At 33.1% G+C, this 14345-nt stretch overlaps 2 protein-coding genes across 2 annotated transcripts in view; both read left to right on the forward strand.

Annotated features, from left to right (window-relative positions):
• LOC126694576 (3-ketoacyl-CoA synthase 20-like) overlaps positions 1–14345 on the forward strand; it is a 75538-nt gene that overhangs the window by 37750 nt on the left and 23443 nt on the right. The gene's annotated exons all lie outside the window — the stretch shown is intronic.
• Positions 4751–8072, forward strand: LOC126694580 (3-ketoacyl-CoA synthase 11-like). The gene is made up of 2 exons (XM_050390931.1): positions 4751–5765; positions 7105–8072. The coding sequence occupies exons 1-2, from the start codon at positions 5049–5051 to the stop codon at positions 7867–7869; spliced, it is 1482 nt and encodes a 493-aa protein (XP_050246888.1). The 5' UTR covers positions 4751–5048; the 3' UTR covers positions 7870–8072.

Consider the following 14345-nt stretch of genomic DNA (forward strand, 5'->3'; position numbering starts at 1 on the left):
GAGAAATAAATAGATCTGGCTATTTGTCAGATTGATCAAGATCAACACGTTTCTCTTGAACGGGCTACCAAACCTATGAGCCAGATATATTTTGTTCACATGAAAGATAAATAATAAATTGAAAATATGATAGTTAAAATAAATAGATCTAGCAATTTGTCAAATTGATCAAGTTTGGATTCTACACGTTTCTCTTGAACGGGCTACAAAACCTATGACCCATATTTTGTTCACATGAAAAATGAATAATAAATTGAAAATATGATAGTTAAAATAAATAGATCTAGCAATTTGTCAAATTGATCAAGTTTGGATTCAACACGTTTCTCTTGAACGGACTACCAAACCTATGACCCATATTTTGTTCACATGAAAAATAAATAATAAATTGAAAATATGATAGTTATAATAAATAGATCTATATAGCCATTTGTCAAATTGATCAAGTTTGGATTCAACACGCTTCTCTTGAACGGGCTACTAAACCTATCGCCCATATTTTGTTCACATGAAAAACGAATAATAATTTGAAGACCCGTATTTTGTTCACATGAAAAATGAATAGTAATTTGAATAATATGATAGTTATAATAGGAGAGGAAAGATTTGAACCTGGATCTTACCGTTGAAAACACTAAGGGTGTGTTTGATAGAATGGATTTTAGGAAGGATAAAAATTAAAAAATAAATAAATAAAATTTTTTGGAGAGTCTTTGGTTGAAAAGGGAAGAGAAGAAAATGATGGTAGGGTCCGGGTGTTTTATACTTGAGCCCACAAAAAATTTCTCTCCAAAATAAATAGTTTGATAGATAAATGACGAAAATGCTGCAAGTGCACATGGGCTTGTCCAGTACGTTGCTCTCTTTTTCTTTTTTTGTCTGTACGTTGCCTCTTCCTTCTTCTTTTGTTCTTTTGTTCTTTTGATTTTCTAGACTTGATTTTTATTTTTTAATAAATTTGGATGATTGCTTTTTTTTTTGGTCAATTTTTTTTAAAAAAAATTGGGCACCATTTTTTAACAACAATATATAAGTAAATTTATACAAAAGCATTTTTTCCATCCATCCACTTTTCTACTCCCAACCAAACAAAAATGAGAGAAATTAAAATTTTTTCTATCCTCTCACTTTTTCACCCCTTCAACCAAACTGGCCATAAGAATTACCAATTGATAAACAAGGCTCTTGACTGGAAAATAATAATAAAATATACATAATTATATTGTTTTATACTTTTTTTTTCATTTGAATATAAATTAGATAACAAATAAACAAAAATACTCAAAAATAAAATTTAAATTATACATAATACTTAAGAATATAGAGCCAAAAGCTGTTCACTAATCTTATCCTCACCACAAAAGAATAGAAGAAAAAAAAACTAGATGTAAACCTAAATGGGTCTTGTGGTTAGAAAAAAAAATGTTGTTAAAAAATTTCACATTATTTTGTGGGTGATATGGCCATGTAAGAGTGAAAACTGAAAATTTTTTAGTGACTTGGATTAGAAAATTTGATGAAAAATTGGTAGAAAATAGTGAGAAGAACTGATTAAGTGAGGTACAAAAGTCAGAGAACTATATGAAGAGAAGCGTAGAGTTTGTAGAGGAAAAGAAAAAAAAAAAAAAAAAATTCCTTTGTTAAAAAATGGGTTGATCCAACTAACTAGTGAGTCAACTCGACCTAACTCAAACTTACATTAGTTCTGTTTCAGGTTGACACATTTTGTGAGGGTTCGAAAAAGCATGATCCATATCCATATTTTCTTCTTTGGACCTATGAACAACATCTAAACAGTGCATGAATAGTGTATGAACAGCGCATTTTATCTCCTGCACAGTGAATCCATTTGCATGAACAGTGCAAGTTATTGTTCATACACACTGAAAAAAAAAAAAAAAATGCATACGCTGAACTTAAAACGCAGATCCAAACGCACAGTAGAGAACATTGTTGTGGGGGTAATCTAAATGTATCTAATAGTTCAAAGTGTTGTAAAATACACATAAAACAATAAAATATCAAAACATGGGTTGGCCATAACAAATCTCCACCTCCAGCCCATGAGTTGGACTACTCACTATTTAGCCCTTTGGAATTTGGATGCTCCGTTTGGACATAACAAATCTCCACCTCTTAGTTGATGAAACAATTTCGGTATTATGATCATCCGCTTTTTGCAAATTTCCTCCTATTTTTGTTAATTTTTCAAGCCTTAAAGTTTTTCTTAATGTGTTCCCCTTTGTTGTAAACACTTGACTTTTGGCTATATCGTGCCTCTTAGATTTTCTACTCTTACTCCCCCTATTCTTACTCCCCATGTTAGTTATTCTTGTTTCTTTATTGAACAAGCTATACTTGATCAAAACAAGTTGTAACACACCATTAAGAGTAGAGTCAGTTACTAAATGAAGCAACCAAATTCACCAACTATTAGGCTAAGAGCTTAGAAGCAGTAGTGTTGGCAACTCATCATCAATCATTATCTTCTTTGTAACCATCTAATTCACCAAGTCTTGCAACTTAAAAGCTTTCTAATTTCAAAACCTTTATTTTGAGCAATCTTCCTCATAAAAACTATCCACTTTTTCCAAAGAGTGCATTAGTCTCATGAGATCATGATGAGTAGACTAGCATCGACGTACTACTTGATACACCTAGTGGTTTTTCTATGCATCTTCTCTCACTCTTTTTCAGACGTATTGCATGGCTTACCATTATCAGCCTAAAAATGGTCATGCAAGTCCTTAAAATAAAGGATGTCATCCATCATCAATTTTCAAATTAAATAATATGATGCTGAGAGTTTTAATCATAGGGCTTGATGTATTCTAGATTTGTTCCAACACAAGGTGACCATGCCTAAACAATTACAACGCTAATATCACTTGTTGGTACAGTGAAAGCTGTCACACTATTTTTCTAGGCCAAATTACTTTCTATGCATGAATTAAATTAAAATAACCCCAAGCAAGAGTGAAATAAAAATCACGCAAGCACCAAGAAAAAAACCACATAAGAACACACCAAATTTAAGTGGAAAATTCACCAGAATAAAGGGAAAAACTATGAGGCAAATTTGATCAATCCATTATAATAAATAGAATACAATACTTAAGATTGTGCCCAAATCTTGAGTTCTAAACTAAGTGGAAAAAATACAAAAATAGCTCTTTAGTAAGGTTGTTTTTTGGCTAATGCGGTCGATTTTAGGAGGGTTTGGGTCGCTTCGAAATTGTTATACTATGAGTTAGAAATCTCCCACAAATTGAAACCTCATATCTAATATCAAAACCCACAAAAAATAAAACCAAACAAGGTTAGAAATATGAGATCTAACTGGAACTCACCTTCGACAACTTGAGATTGTGGAGGAAACTTTCAACTAGGCTGAAGAAATTGAATATATGGGATATGAGTTGAAGATTAGAGATTGAGTGAAACTTTAAAGGTTTATGTGATCGTTTCAGTATTTTTGGAATCCAAGAAAACAGACATCAGAATCCCAGAAATGCCTCCGACAGCCACCCTGTTCACCATCAGCATCCATGTTTTGTGGTTCAATCGACTTGGCTTTGGTTCAGCTCGTTAGTTCAAATCAAGTCTTGTACAACCCTACTCTTTAGGAATAAACACAATTTCCACATCAAATAAATGGAACCCAGTGAAACCGATAATGCAGTAATCTCTTTGTTCTAAATATTTAACTCCCTATTAGTTGTAGTACTCAAAATCCACACTTAGAGAAAATCACCAATTTATGTCCCTTGTGTGTGCCTTGAACAATAGAAAATAAAGATATTTCTTTTTTCCTTTTTCTCTCATGCTTGTATGGAATGAAAAATGAAAATCCTCTGCCACATTCTTTGTATTTCATTTTAAGTTCTACTAATTACAAATTGTCACATGCTTAATTTTTCCCCCCTTTCTATAAAAAATAATTAAATAGCCAATTTTTAAAATAGAAAAAAGTATTTTGCAGTTAGTGAAGTATAAATTGGAACACTATGAGTAGGAGAAATGATTTTTATTCCTATTGTGCCGATTCTTCTTATATTTTTCTGCACGACTTGCTCTTGGTGTTTTTTTCTTTTAATTTCCCATACACTCATAACCTTTATAAGGATAACCTGTTGTCTCATAGCCTACTATTTCAATAGAATAGGAGACGTGGTACAAAAAGAAATCTTAACAAGTGATCAATGACTTGATCCAAACTACTAAAATATCTTACTTGGGCTTTAACAAGTCGTACTAAACTATTGTAATTAATAATAGAATTGATGTCGGTAACATGCTTATATATAAATAATTTTACTCTAATCATAACTAACACTCTTAATAAGTAGTGAAAAATATTATGTCTTGAGCATTGATAACAAAGTAACACTAGGGATACTACATAGGTATAAATTCACAAATCATATTAATTGTTTTAAAAAAGTAATTTTCAAATATTTATTAATTATATTGTATTTAGGTGGAAATTAAAGACATTCAAGAAAGTCGACAGATTTATTGTTCAAAATGTTAGAACCACAAAAATTTATATAATTTTTATTGCAACTCATCGAGTAGCAAATTGCAAATAATAAAAAAATGATAAATTCATGTGGGTCCATATATCTACCACTCATAACTCACTAGGTTGCGAATCGTGCTAAAAATTGTTTAAATTTTTGTGAACATACTATTTTTCAACAATAAACTCATCAGCTTGTCTGGAGCCTTTTCTGATTGCACCAACAGTGACGTACAATCTACTCTATAAATGATTATAAAGCCCTTCGTAGCATCATGCTCCAATTGCGCTAAACACTACACCAATTCCATCTCTCTAATTTCCTCCAACTTCTTTTCCAAGTTTTATTCTTTGCTTTTTTTTTTTTAACAAGTTGTATCATCTCCAAGCAAGATAGAGATGCTGGTTTGTTCGAGTTATTTTCTTTAGTCGCCATTTCCAACTTGATCAAACCTCATATTCTGATTTTTTTTTTTTTTTTTTTTTTTTTTTTTTTTTTTTTTTTTTTTTTTTTGTATATTCCATAATGGTGTTTAAGAAGAAGAAAATCCTAGACAACGAACCAAATTTGGTTAAACTTAAATATGTGAAGCTTGGTTACCACTACTTGGTCTCCAACGCCATGTATCTCATTCTTGTGCCACTCACAATAGCTTCTGCTCATCTTTCCGTCGATGATTTTGTCCATTTGTTCAACAACCTTAAGCTCAATCTCATGTCAGTTACAGTATGCACCGCTCTTACGGTTTTACTTGCAACCCTTCACTTCTTGGGTCGTCCTAAACAAGTTTACTTGTTGAATTTCTCATGTTACAAACCCGAGCCAGGTCTAATGTGCAGCCTAGAAGCTTTCATGAAAAGATCTGAGCTTAGTAGGAGTTTCTCCGAAGAAAGTTTAGCGTTTCAAAAGAAAATTTTGGAGAAGTCAGGGTATGGTCCAAAGACATATGCCTCCCAATCACTGTTAGATGTTCCAATGAACTTGACTATTGAGGAAGCGAGGAAGGAGGCAGAGATGGTGATGTTTGGAGCAGTTGATGATTTGTTAGCAAAAACAAGGGTAAATGTTAAGGATATAGGGATTCTTATTGTGAATTGTAGTGTGTTCAATCCAACACCATCCTTATCAGCCATGGTTGTGAACCGCTACAAGCTCAGAGGGAATGTTTTGAGCTATAACCTTGGTGGGATGGGCTGCAGTGCTGGAGTTATTTCTGTGGACCTGGCCAAACAGTTGTTACAGGTATTTGCGCATGTTATGCTCAGTTTTGAGATAATTTTGTCTCGCTTTTTTAAACATTGCTTAAACCGTAAAAACGTTTTTAAATATCATTAACAGAAAAGCACACAAAATCATGATGTAATTTTAAATGTAACATTTAACTCCTTGTGTTATTGTAAAATATATGAGCAGGGACGGAACCAGGATTCATACATGAGGGGGGCAAAGCTTAAAACCAAAAAAAAATTCATGAAAATAAAAACTAACATCTATTTCATATTCAACAAAATACTACCTACAAAATAAGTATTTCTTAAACATTTCATATTATAAAAACACATTAACAAAGTATAACATACTAAATAAGTATTTCTTATTTTGTGCGTGATTTTTGTTTAGTCCATATATATATATATATATATATATATATATATATATATATTTTTTTTTTTTTTTTTTTTTTTTGGTTTTGTAGTTAAAGGGGCATGAATTTTGTTTATTTATTTATTTTCTTGTAGGTCAATATCTAAATATTTTAGAGGAGGAGAGACAAATATATATATATATATATATATAAGGGCAAATCTTAATTTTTTTTATACTAGTTTTTTTTTTTTTTTTAATTGGGGGGGGGGGGGGGGGCAATGGCCCCCCTCTTGCATAGTGTAGGTCCGTCCCTGTATATGAGGAAATAAATAATGAGTTATTTATACAATAACATGCGTCCATGTATATTTAAAGTTGCATTCTCATGTGAAACAATTCCACGAGTGTTCTTATAAAAAAACAATAATAATAATACCACATGAGTGTTGTGTTACACTCAAAAGTTCCAGGCATAGTGTTACACAGTAGTTATCAATTTATACTGATATACCCCATGACATATATAGTGAAAGAATTTAACAACAGGCAATATTTTATTAATGGATGGAATTTTGAGGTTTTGTCAGCATCAAATGGGGATCAAAGGCTCAATTTTCCTCCAAAAATAAAAATAATGACAAAAGTTTAAATCTCTTAAATATTTTATATTTGTTTAAAAGATAAAAAAAGCTTGAAATAAAAATATATATATGAATTCTTTGTCAGAAATATATGAGTTTTGGGTGAAAAAGCTGTGTAAAGATGGAATACCCATGTTAAATTTCTTAATTTTTGATATATCCATGTTAAATTTTTTTTTCTTTTTTGGGTTTGGTTTTGTATTTAAAAGTTACCGTATGTACATAAATGTATGTGTAGTATCTCAAACATCATTATATAGATAGATAGATATATATATATATATGTACACTTCATATATGGTACATTACATTAAATAATGTAAACGAATCCTTTTACCCTCATTGTGTAACAGGTACAGCCTAACTGCTATGCATTAGTAGTGAGCATGGAAAGCATGACTCTCAACTGGTATAGTGGCAATAACCGCTCAATGCTCATCACAAACTGTCTGTTCCGCATGGGTGCAGCAGCAATCCTCTTATCAAACCGATCCTCTGATCGCCGCCATTCAAAATACCGACTCATTCATACTGTACGCACCCACAAAGGCGCAGATGATAAATGTTACAACTGTGTCATTCAGAAGGAAGACACAGAAAAACGACTTGGCATTGCACTCTCCAAAGATTTATTGACAGTAGCTGGTGATGCCCTTAAAACCAACATCACAACATTAGGGCCATTAGTCTTACCCCTATCTGAGCAAATCCTATTTTTTCTGAACTTAGTAGGAAGAAAGATATTTAAAATGAAGACGAAACAATATGTTCCCGATTTTAAGTTGGCATTCGAGCACTTTTGTATACATACAGGAGGGAAAGCGGTTTTAGATGAAATAGAGAAGAACCTTAAACTGAGCAAGTGGCATATGGAGCCCTCAAGAATGACTCTTTATAGGTTTGGAAACACTTCTAGTAGTTCCTTATGGTATGAATTGGCTTATGCTGAGGCCAAAGGGAGGATCAAGAAAGGAGATCGGGTATGGCAAATTGCGTTTGGGTCAGGATTTAAGTGTAACAGTGTTGTGTGGCATGCATTGCAAACCATCAATCCAACGTATGAGAAGTATAATCCTTGGATGGATGAGATTGATAACTTTCCCGTTAATGTGCCTTAAGTGGCATCTATTGTTTCTTGAAGCTTCTCCTAGGAAGAAAAACATGCATGAATGAATGTGTGTTCTTCCTCGTCAGAAGAATTTGCATGCTCCTCATCTATTAAACATAAAAATATATGTCTTTTACTTTTAACAGTAACCATAAATATATATCTATGTATTAGGTTTTTATGTATAAAAGTGAAATTATATTAATGCTTTTATTTTTTTCTTTTCATTCCTTGATATTATTGATTGGGAGCAGTGATTGAAATTTCTGACTTGGAAACTTTTATATTTATGAGTGTTTTTTTGTATCACCACTATTTACAATTTGTCACACACATATATAAATATAAATTTCATGTAATTATGTTCTATTTTATATTCCACCATCACAACTTGTCATATATTATTTTTACTTACCTTATAAAATAACGAAAGTTCAAAATAAAATATAAAATAAAAAAATCAAACACATGGCACTATATTTAGTGGAGCATAAAATGAAACGCAAAAAGTGGCAATGATGATTTTTGTATTCTCTTTTTTCTGTTACAAATTCATCAAAGTCTAAAATGGGGGGAAAATCAAACACATGATATATGGTAATAAGTGGAGTATAAAGTGAAATATAAAAAGTATAATAGAGGGTTCCTATTAAAAAATTAGTGGAAATCCAGAACAAATAAAAGCCTTAAAAAAAAATTAAAAAAAAAAAGACTAATTGTTGCCATATCCTATTTAACCTTTAATTCCAAACCACAAAAAATAACAATTAAAGATAATAGTTGTGGGGGGTAAAAGACTAATAGGCCCATGTCGATATCTACATTGGGCCAGGGGCTAGCCCCACGAAAAACCCCTCATCGGCCATAAGAGAATCCTCCTCGGCATGGATATAGCCGAGGGTCAAAGAGGCAACATACCATCGGGAGCGACACTTCATATCGTTCCACAGGGCAAGAAAAGCACTAAAGCAGAAAAAGACAATGGAGAAAACAGAAGCATCTAAGGGAAAGGCTGTCATTATTGCATTCAGTGCTTTGTGCCTGACACGGCCATACTTCTCTGTCCTTACAACCACTCCCAACAACTGGAGAGAGGGGCTGATGGGACAAGTACCTATCCTAAGGACCCCATTCAGGAGGAAGAAAACGACTATAAAAAGGGAGTAAAAAGAAACAAAAAAGGGAGAGACCCTCCCAACACAACAGAGGCACTAGAAAAAGCTCCTCATATCGTGCTAAGGACCAATTCTCTCTAGTAAACTCGGCCCATGAGGAACACCGTGATGGTCGTTGTCCATACACTAAAACCCAGCTCTTTGGTCCACTCTCTACAAATTCATTGTATCGGGCTCACTGGTCTAAGGCTCCATGCATCTTGGGCTTGACCTGAAAAACGTGACCCTACAATAGTTGAGAACCAAAAAAAATAATAATAATAATAATAAATTGAATACTATAACAATGAGAGAAAATTATAATTTTGAAAAAATATAAAAACCAAACTATTTGACATAAAAATAGCATTTTTAATTAGACTCTATCAAAACTACTCAACATTTTTGTTTTACTCACCAAAAATACCCAAAAAAAAAAAAAGAGAGATAATTTGTTTTCCTTTATCTTAGCTATGTCAACACCTAAACGTACAAACATAGTTGGCATCTATTTTCTTTTTCTTTTTCTTTTTTTTGTTATTATAACTTAAATTAGTAAATTGCCTACGAAAAATTTGGGGGTAATGAGAGAAAGAAGAAAGAAATAATATATTTTAAAAACTATAAGTTTAAGCATTTTACGGTTATGAAAACTTAATCTTTAATAAGATAGATCCCCTCTTTTAGAGAGAGAGAGAGCCTTTGCCCCTTGATGTTGTGGGCAGGATTGAGTATCTTGATGTATTGTTCAAATTGAGAACATTTCTTGAGGTGGTTAACACCTTCAATACTGTAGCACCACTTGAGTTTATGTATTAATCAATTAAAAGGTTTTTTTCTTCTACTTTTTTTTTTTTTTTCAATAGGGAGGGCGTGGGTGTGGGCTAGTTGGCTACTTTCATTTTTTAGATCACTTTAGGTAATTAAATTTTAAAATGAAATTAACTGTAATTGTTGAAACCTTTACTTCAAATCTCTAGCCTAAACTATATAATATATATATATATATATATAATTAAAAACAATTCAAGGTGAAGGAGGACCATGGCCCCCTTTGGTCTCTAAATACAGTTATGTTCCTAATGTTTTGAGAGGTCCACCACCTCCACTATAGCTTTAATTTTTTTTTTTTTTTAATTTGAAAATAGCACATATTTGACCCTATTTATTAAAAAAGAGTGTGAACTCAGACATGAATGAGACTGTTAAAATAATAGTTAACAAATGATGGTGAAATTTATCAAAACTCAACAAGGAATTCTTCTTCTCAAACCACCCCCCCCAAAAAAAAACAGAAAAAAGAAAAAGAAAAAGAGGAGAGGAATTCCTCATCGATCCATCTAAACTATTGCATGTGTTTTTTTGGTTAAACCATGTGAAATGGTAACGTTAAAACCCACCCTATCACTGATCTAGGCAACGTTTCAGCCTAATTAACAGAATTTTTTTTTTTTTTTTTTTTTTTTTTTGAGAAACCAGACATCAAGCCTGGGCTTTTATTGGAAAAGAAAAACAAAATCAATGAACATCAAACAAGACAAGGGGTTGAATGTCTTCAGGGAGGTCATCCAACCAAACCCGAACCCCCAACAAATCCTTAGCTTTTTTGGCTAACATATCAGCTACCACATTACATATTCTTTTAACATGATGAAACTCACACCACTGAAAATCATCAGCAAGGACTAAGATGTCATCAATGACATTCCCATATGAGGAGAGACAGCCATGCCCTTGTGAGAGGGCGTTGATCACCACCAACGAGTCACCTTCGATAACCACTTTCTGAAGACCCAAATCCTTAGCAAACTGGACCGCTTTCCGGCATGCCATAGCCTCCATTTCGTTCACTGTTTGGGAGAGGGAAATGGGCATTGACATGGCTCCGATCACAGCGCCATTCCAGTCTCTAGCTATAACACCGATGCCTGCCTTATTCAGTGAATTGAACACCGCTGCGTCGAAGTTCAACTTGACATGCTCAGGTTCTGGAGGTCGCCACTGCTGCATCACGGGAGGAGGAGGAGTTGGTGCAAGCTCTTGGGCATCGAGGTACTCTGCATCAAGTCTCCCGCCATGGAACAGAATTGATTATGCACTTGCAATTAAAAATAGTTTTTCATGTTTCAGTGTTTAATTTGGAAGCACTAAAAAAAATAAGTTAAAGGAAAATTATCTTTAGTCAACAGAAAAAAGTATGGTTTACTTTTAGAAATTGTTTTCCAACAAATTTTTTTAGAAAATAACTTTATCTCACACTAAGTTAAATAAAGAAAGTTATGAAAATATTTTTCAACTTATTTAAGATTGCTACCAAATATAAAAAAAATATTTTTGAAAAATGACTCATTTTTAAAAAAACATTATCACTGAAACGAACAAAGCATTAAATCATAATTGTGATCATTTCTCTTTTTAATAGAACTTCTAGCTTCCATTTTCAATTGAATCAATATAGTTTTACGTTTTTCATATTGTAAGCCGGAATTGCTGCAATAACCATTTTGATCAACGAGGCTCTAGGAGAGCTTGAGAGAAAGTTTGGCTTTCCATTCCTCAACTCTAAGTTACACTCTTGATATTACCACATCAAAGAGACAGATTTTATCCTGCTATAAAAAGTGGAAGACCTAAACTTCGAGCCTTGTAAACATTTAGATTAGCATCATTTGACTTGATAAAGCATATTATGTCATCTACGTACAAATAGTGGGTGTGAAATGGGATTGGGAGGACAGCCACGGCTAATTTGAACTCCTCTGTTTGTTGACTTCTTGATCAATTTTTACTTCACTTGGGGTAAAATAAGCCTTGATAATTATAATGGAAACAAAACAAAAACAAAAAAGGCAAAAAAAAAAAGGAGTGACAGCACTCCTGAAAAATCTCTCTCGCTCTGTCATGTGCGCCTCACATACGAGACCCACATGTCAGTGAAAGAGATTTCTCATATGTCAGGTAAATAAAATACTTTTTCCTGTCTAAGGCGGCATTGGAGGTTTGAAGAGACATTGAGTGATTGAGAACCTGCCCCACAGGTTTAAAGAGACATTGAAAACCCAAATGTATCCATTTTTCATCAAACCCAAATGATCTCAACAAAACCATTCAAGTTTGTCACACACCTTGTCCAAATCCAAATTTTAGAGCTGTCATTTCATTCTACATATCTTCTGTCACTTGCATGATGTTGTCCTGAATATGATGGCCTGGAATAAATGTCACTTCCCATGCATGCATCAATTAATTTATAGAGAAGACTGAAGAGTTTCATCCTTATTGATAGGATCAGTATCGGCTGTATATTAAAATCCAGACCAATGAGAATGAGAATGGGTTTGGTTTGATCTTGTCTTAAGGAATTTTAGTTGTCAACTAGAAAGAGATTCAGGGTTCGTGTATCTAACTAGGGGCCCCCTACGATGCTTAATTACTTGCCACTACGTACCCATAAAAATACTGTTTCCAGGATATCATTTTTATTAGGGTTCGGTTAAAGGCACACATTAATCATTCATTTTGAAAATATTTTTTATGAAAAATTGAAAAAGTTGTCAAAACAGTGAATTATTTTTTTTGTTTTCTCATAAAAAATTTCTTAAAATAGATTATTAATATATGTCCTAAGAGTACATGTTAGTAAATCCCTTTTTATTATGATTGGGGACATGATTTGGTTGGCATAGTCTGATTCATTGATGATTCTAGCTGCATACCATCCTCCAACAAGTTAAATATTATTTATTGATGAAGGTAGGCCTAACCAAAACACATCCCCCCAAAATTCATGAAATGACAAGGTTATAGAACAAAAAAATATTTAATTATGATATGAGCTATATCATACATATTTTGGAAAAAAAAACACTTATGTGTATTATTAATTCGTTGACTTGAATGTATAAATTTATTGTGATTGTATATATTTTTCTTGATATTTTGAGCATAATTTGACTTTATTTTTGTGAATTATATAAAAATACAATTTGATTATGACATAAATTTATATTACCAAGTGCCTTTAATTCAGACACTCGTTAACAAAACCTTAACGGTAACTTTCAAGTATCCTTTTTTCCTCATAAAGGAAAATATTTATTGAATATACTTTATAAGATGAAGTGCTTCAATTTATACAAAAATCAATTTTCATGGATTGCAACCATTCATATTAATTGCACCAATAAATAATCACCGTCACCGCCTGGTGCATAGAGTGTCCAGGCTGTAAACATCTACCATGACTATCTCTAAATAATGCTACCTGTAAATTTATAATTAGTAGTCAGTGGAGGACAATTGCTATAAATAAGAGAAGGTAAACATTACTAATGAGAGGACTCATGAACATCCTGAAAGAAGAGTAGTTCAAATGTTCATTAACTATTGTGCTGAGCAGCAGTACTGTTCCTGCAATTGCACATGAGTCGTGTCTCCTTTGCATTCAAGTTTTGCAGGGGGGAGTAGGAATGAATTATAAAGGTTGGAGAAAATTTTGTACCAGAGTGGAACATGTGGCACACTTAGCATTGTTTGCGTGAGGACCGGCCGAGCTTTCATTTGTTACCCATCAAATTAACCTAAACACCCTTTGTGTTCTTTTACTACAACCTTTATAGCTCTCACTGTGATGACCTGATTTAGATATTACATTGATGACTAGGTTGGGTGAGTATTACATTGATGACTAGGTTGGGTGAAGACCGAGCTAGTGCAAGAGAAAGTGGCACTATGTAGGAGAAAATTTTGTACCAGAGTGGAACATGTGGCACACTTAGCATTGTTTGCGCGAGGACCCATCAAATTAACCTAAACATCCTTTGTGTTCTTTTACTACAACCTTTATAGCTCTCACTGTGACGACCTGATTTTGATACATTACATTGATGACTAGGTTGCGTGAGGGCCGAGCTAGTGCAAGAGAGAGTGGCACTACGTAATTGTGTAGACAAGACAGATATGTAATTTAAGGTTCGATCATTACATTTACATGGTTTGGTTTGGTTTGCTGTTGGAGAATAAATGCTGTAGTTATTTACACATTGATGATCCCATTGATTGTATGGTTGACCTGAACAGTGAACAACTACCATGAGAAAAGAAATTGAAAAGACAGTGATGATCCCATTGATTGTATGGTTGACCTGAACAGTGAACAACTACCATGAGAAAAGAAATTGAAATGAGAAAAGAAATTGAAAAGACAGTGATGATCCCATTGATTGTATGGTTGACCTGAACGGTGAACAACTACCATGAGAAAAGAAATTGAAAAGACAGTATGTGGTGTCTGACCTAAATAACTTTGATGCTTGGGTAGTTAGAGAATATT

The sequence above is a fragment of the Quercus robur genome, chromosome 8 (genome assembly GCF_932294415.1).
Source record: "Quercus robur chromosome 8, dhQueRobu3.1, whole genome shotgun sequence".
Classification (NCBI taxonomy): Eukaryota; Viridiplantae; Streptophyta; class Magnoliopsida; order Fagales; family Fagaceae; genus Quercus; species Quercus robur.

Bases quoted from the DNA above. Each gene is read 5' to 3' on its own strand.
- LOC126694580 (XM_050390931.1), top strand. From the start codon at position 5,049: ATGGTGTTTAAGAAGAAGAAAATCCTAGACAACGAACCAAATTTGGTT. The intron at 5,766-7,104 runs GTATTTGCGCAT...ATTGTGTAACAG, and splicing joins TGGCCAAACAGTTGTTACAG to GTACAGCCTAACTGCTATGC.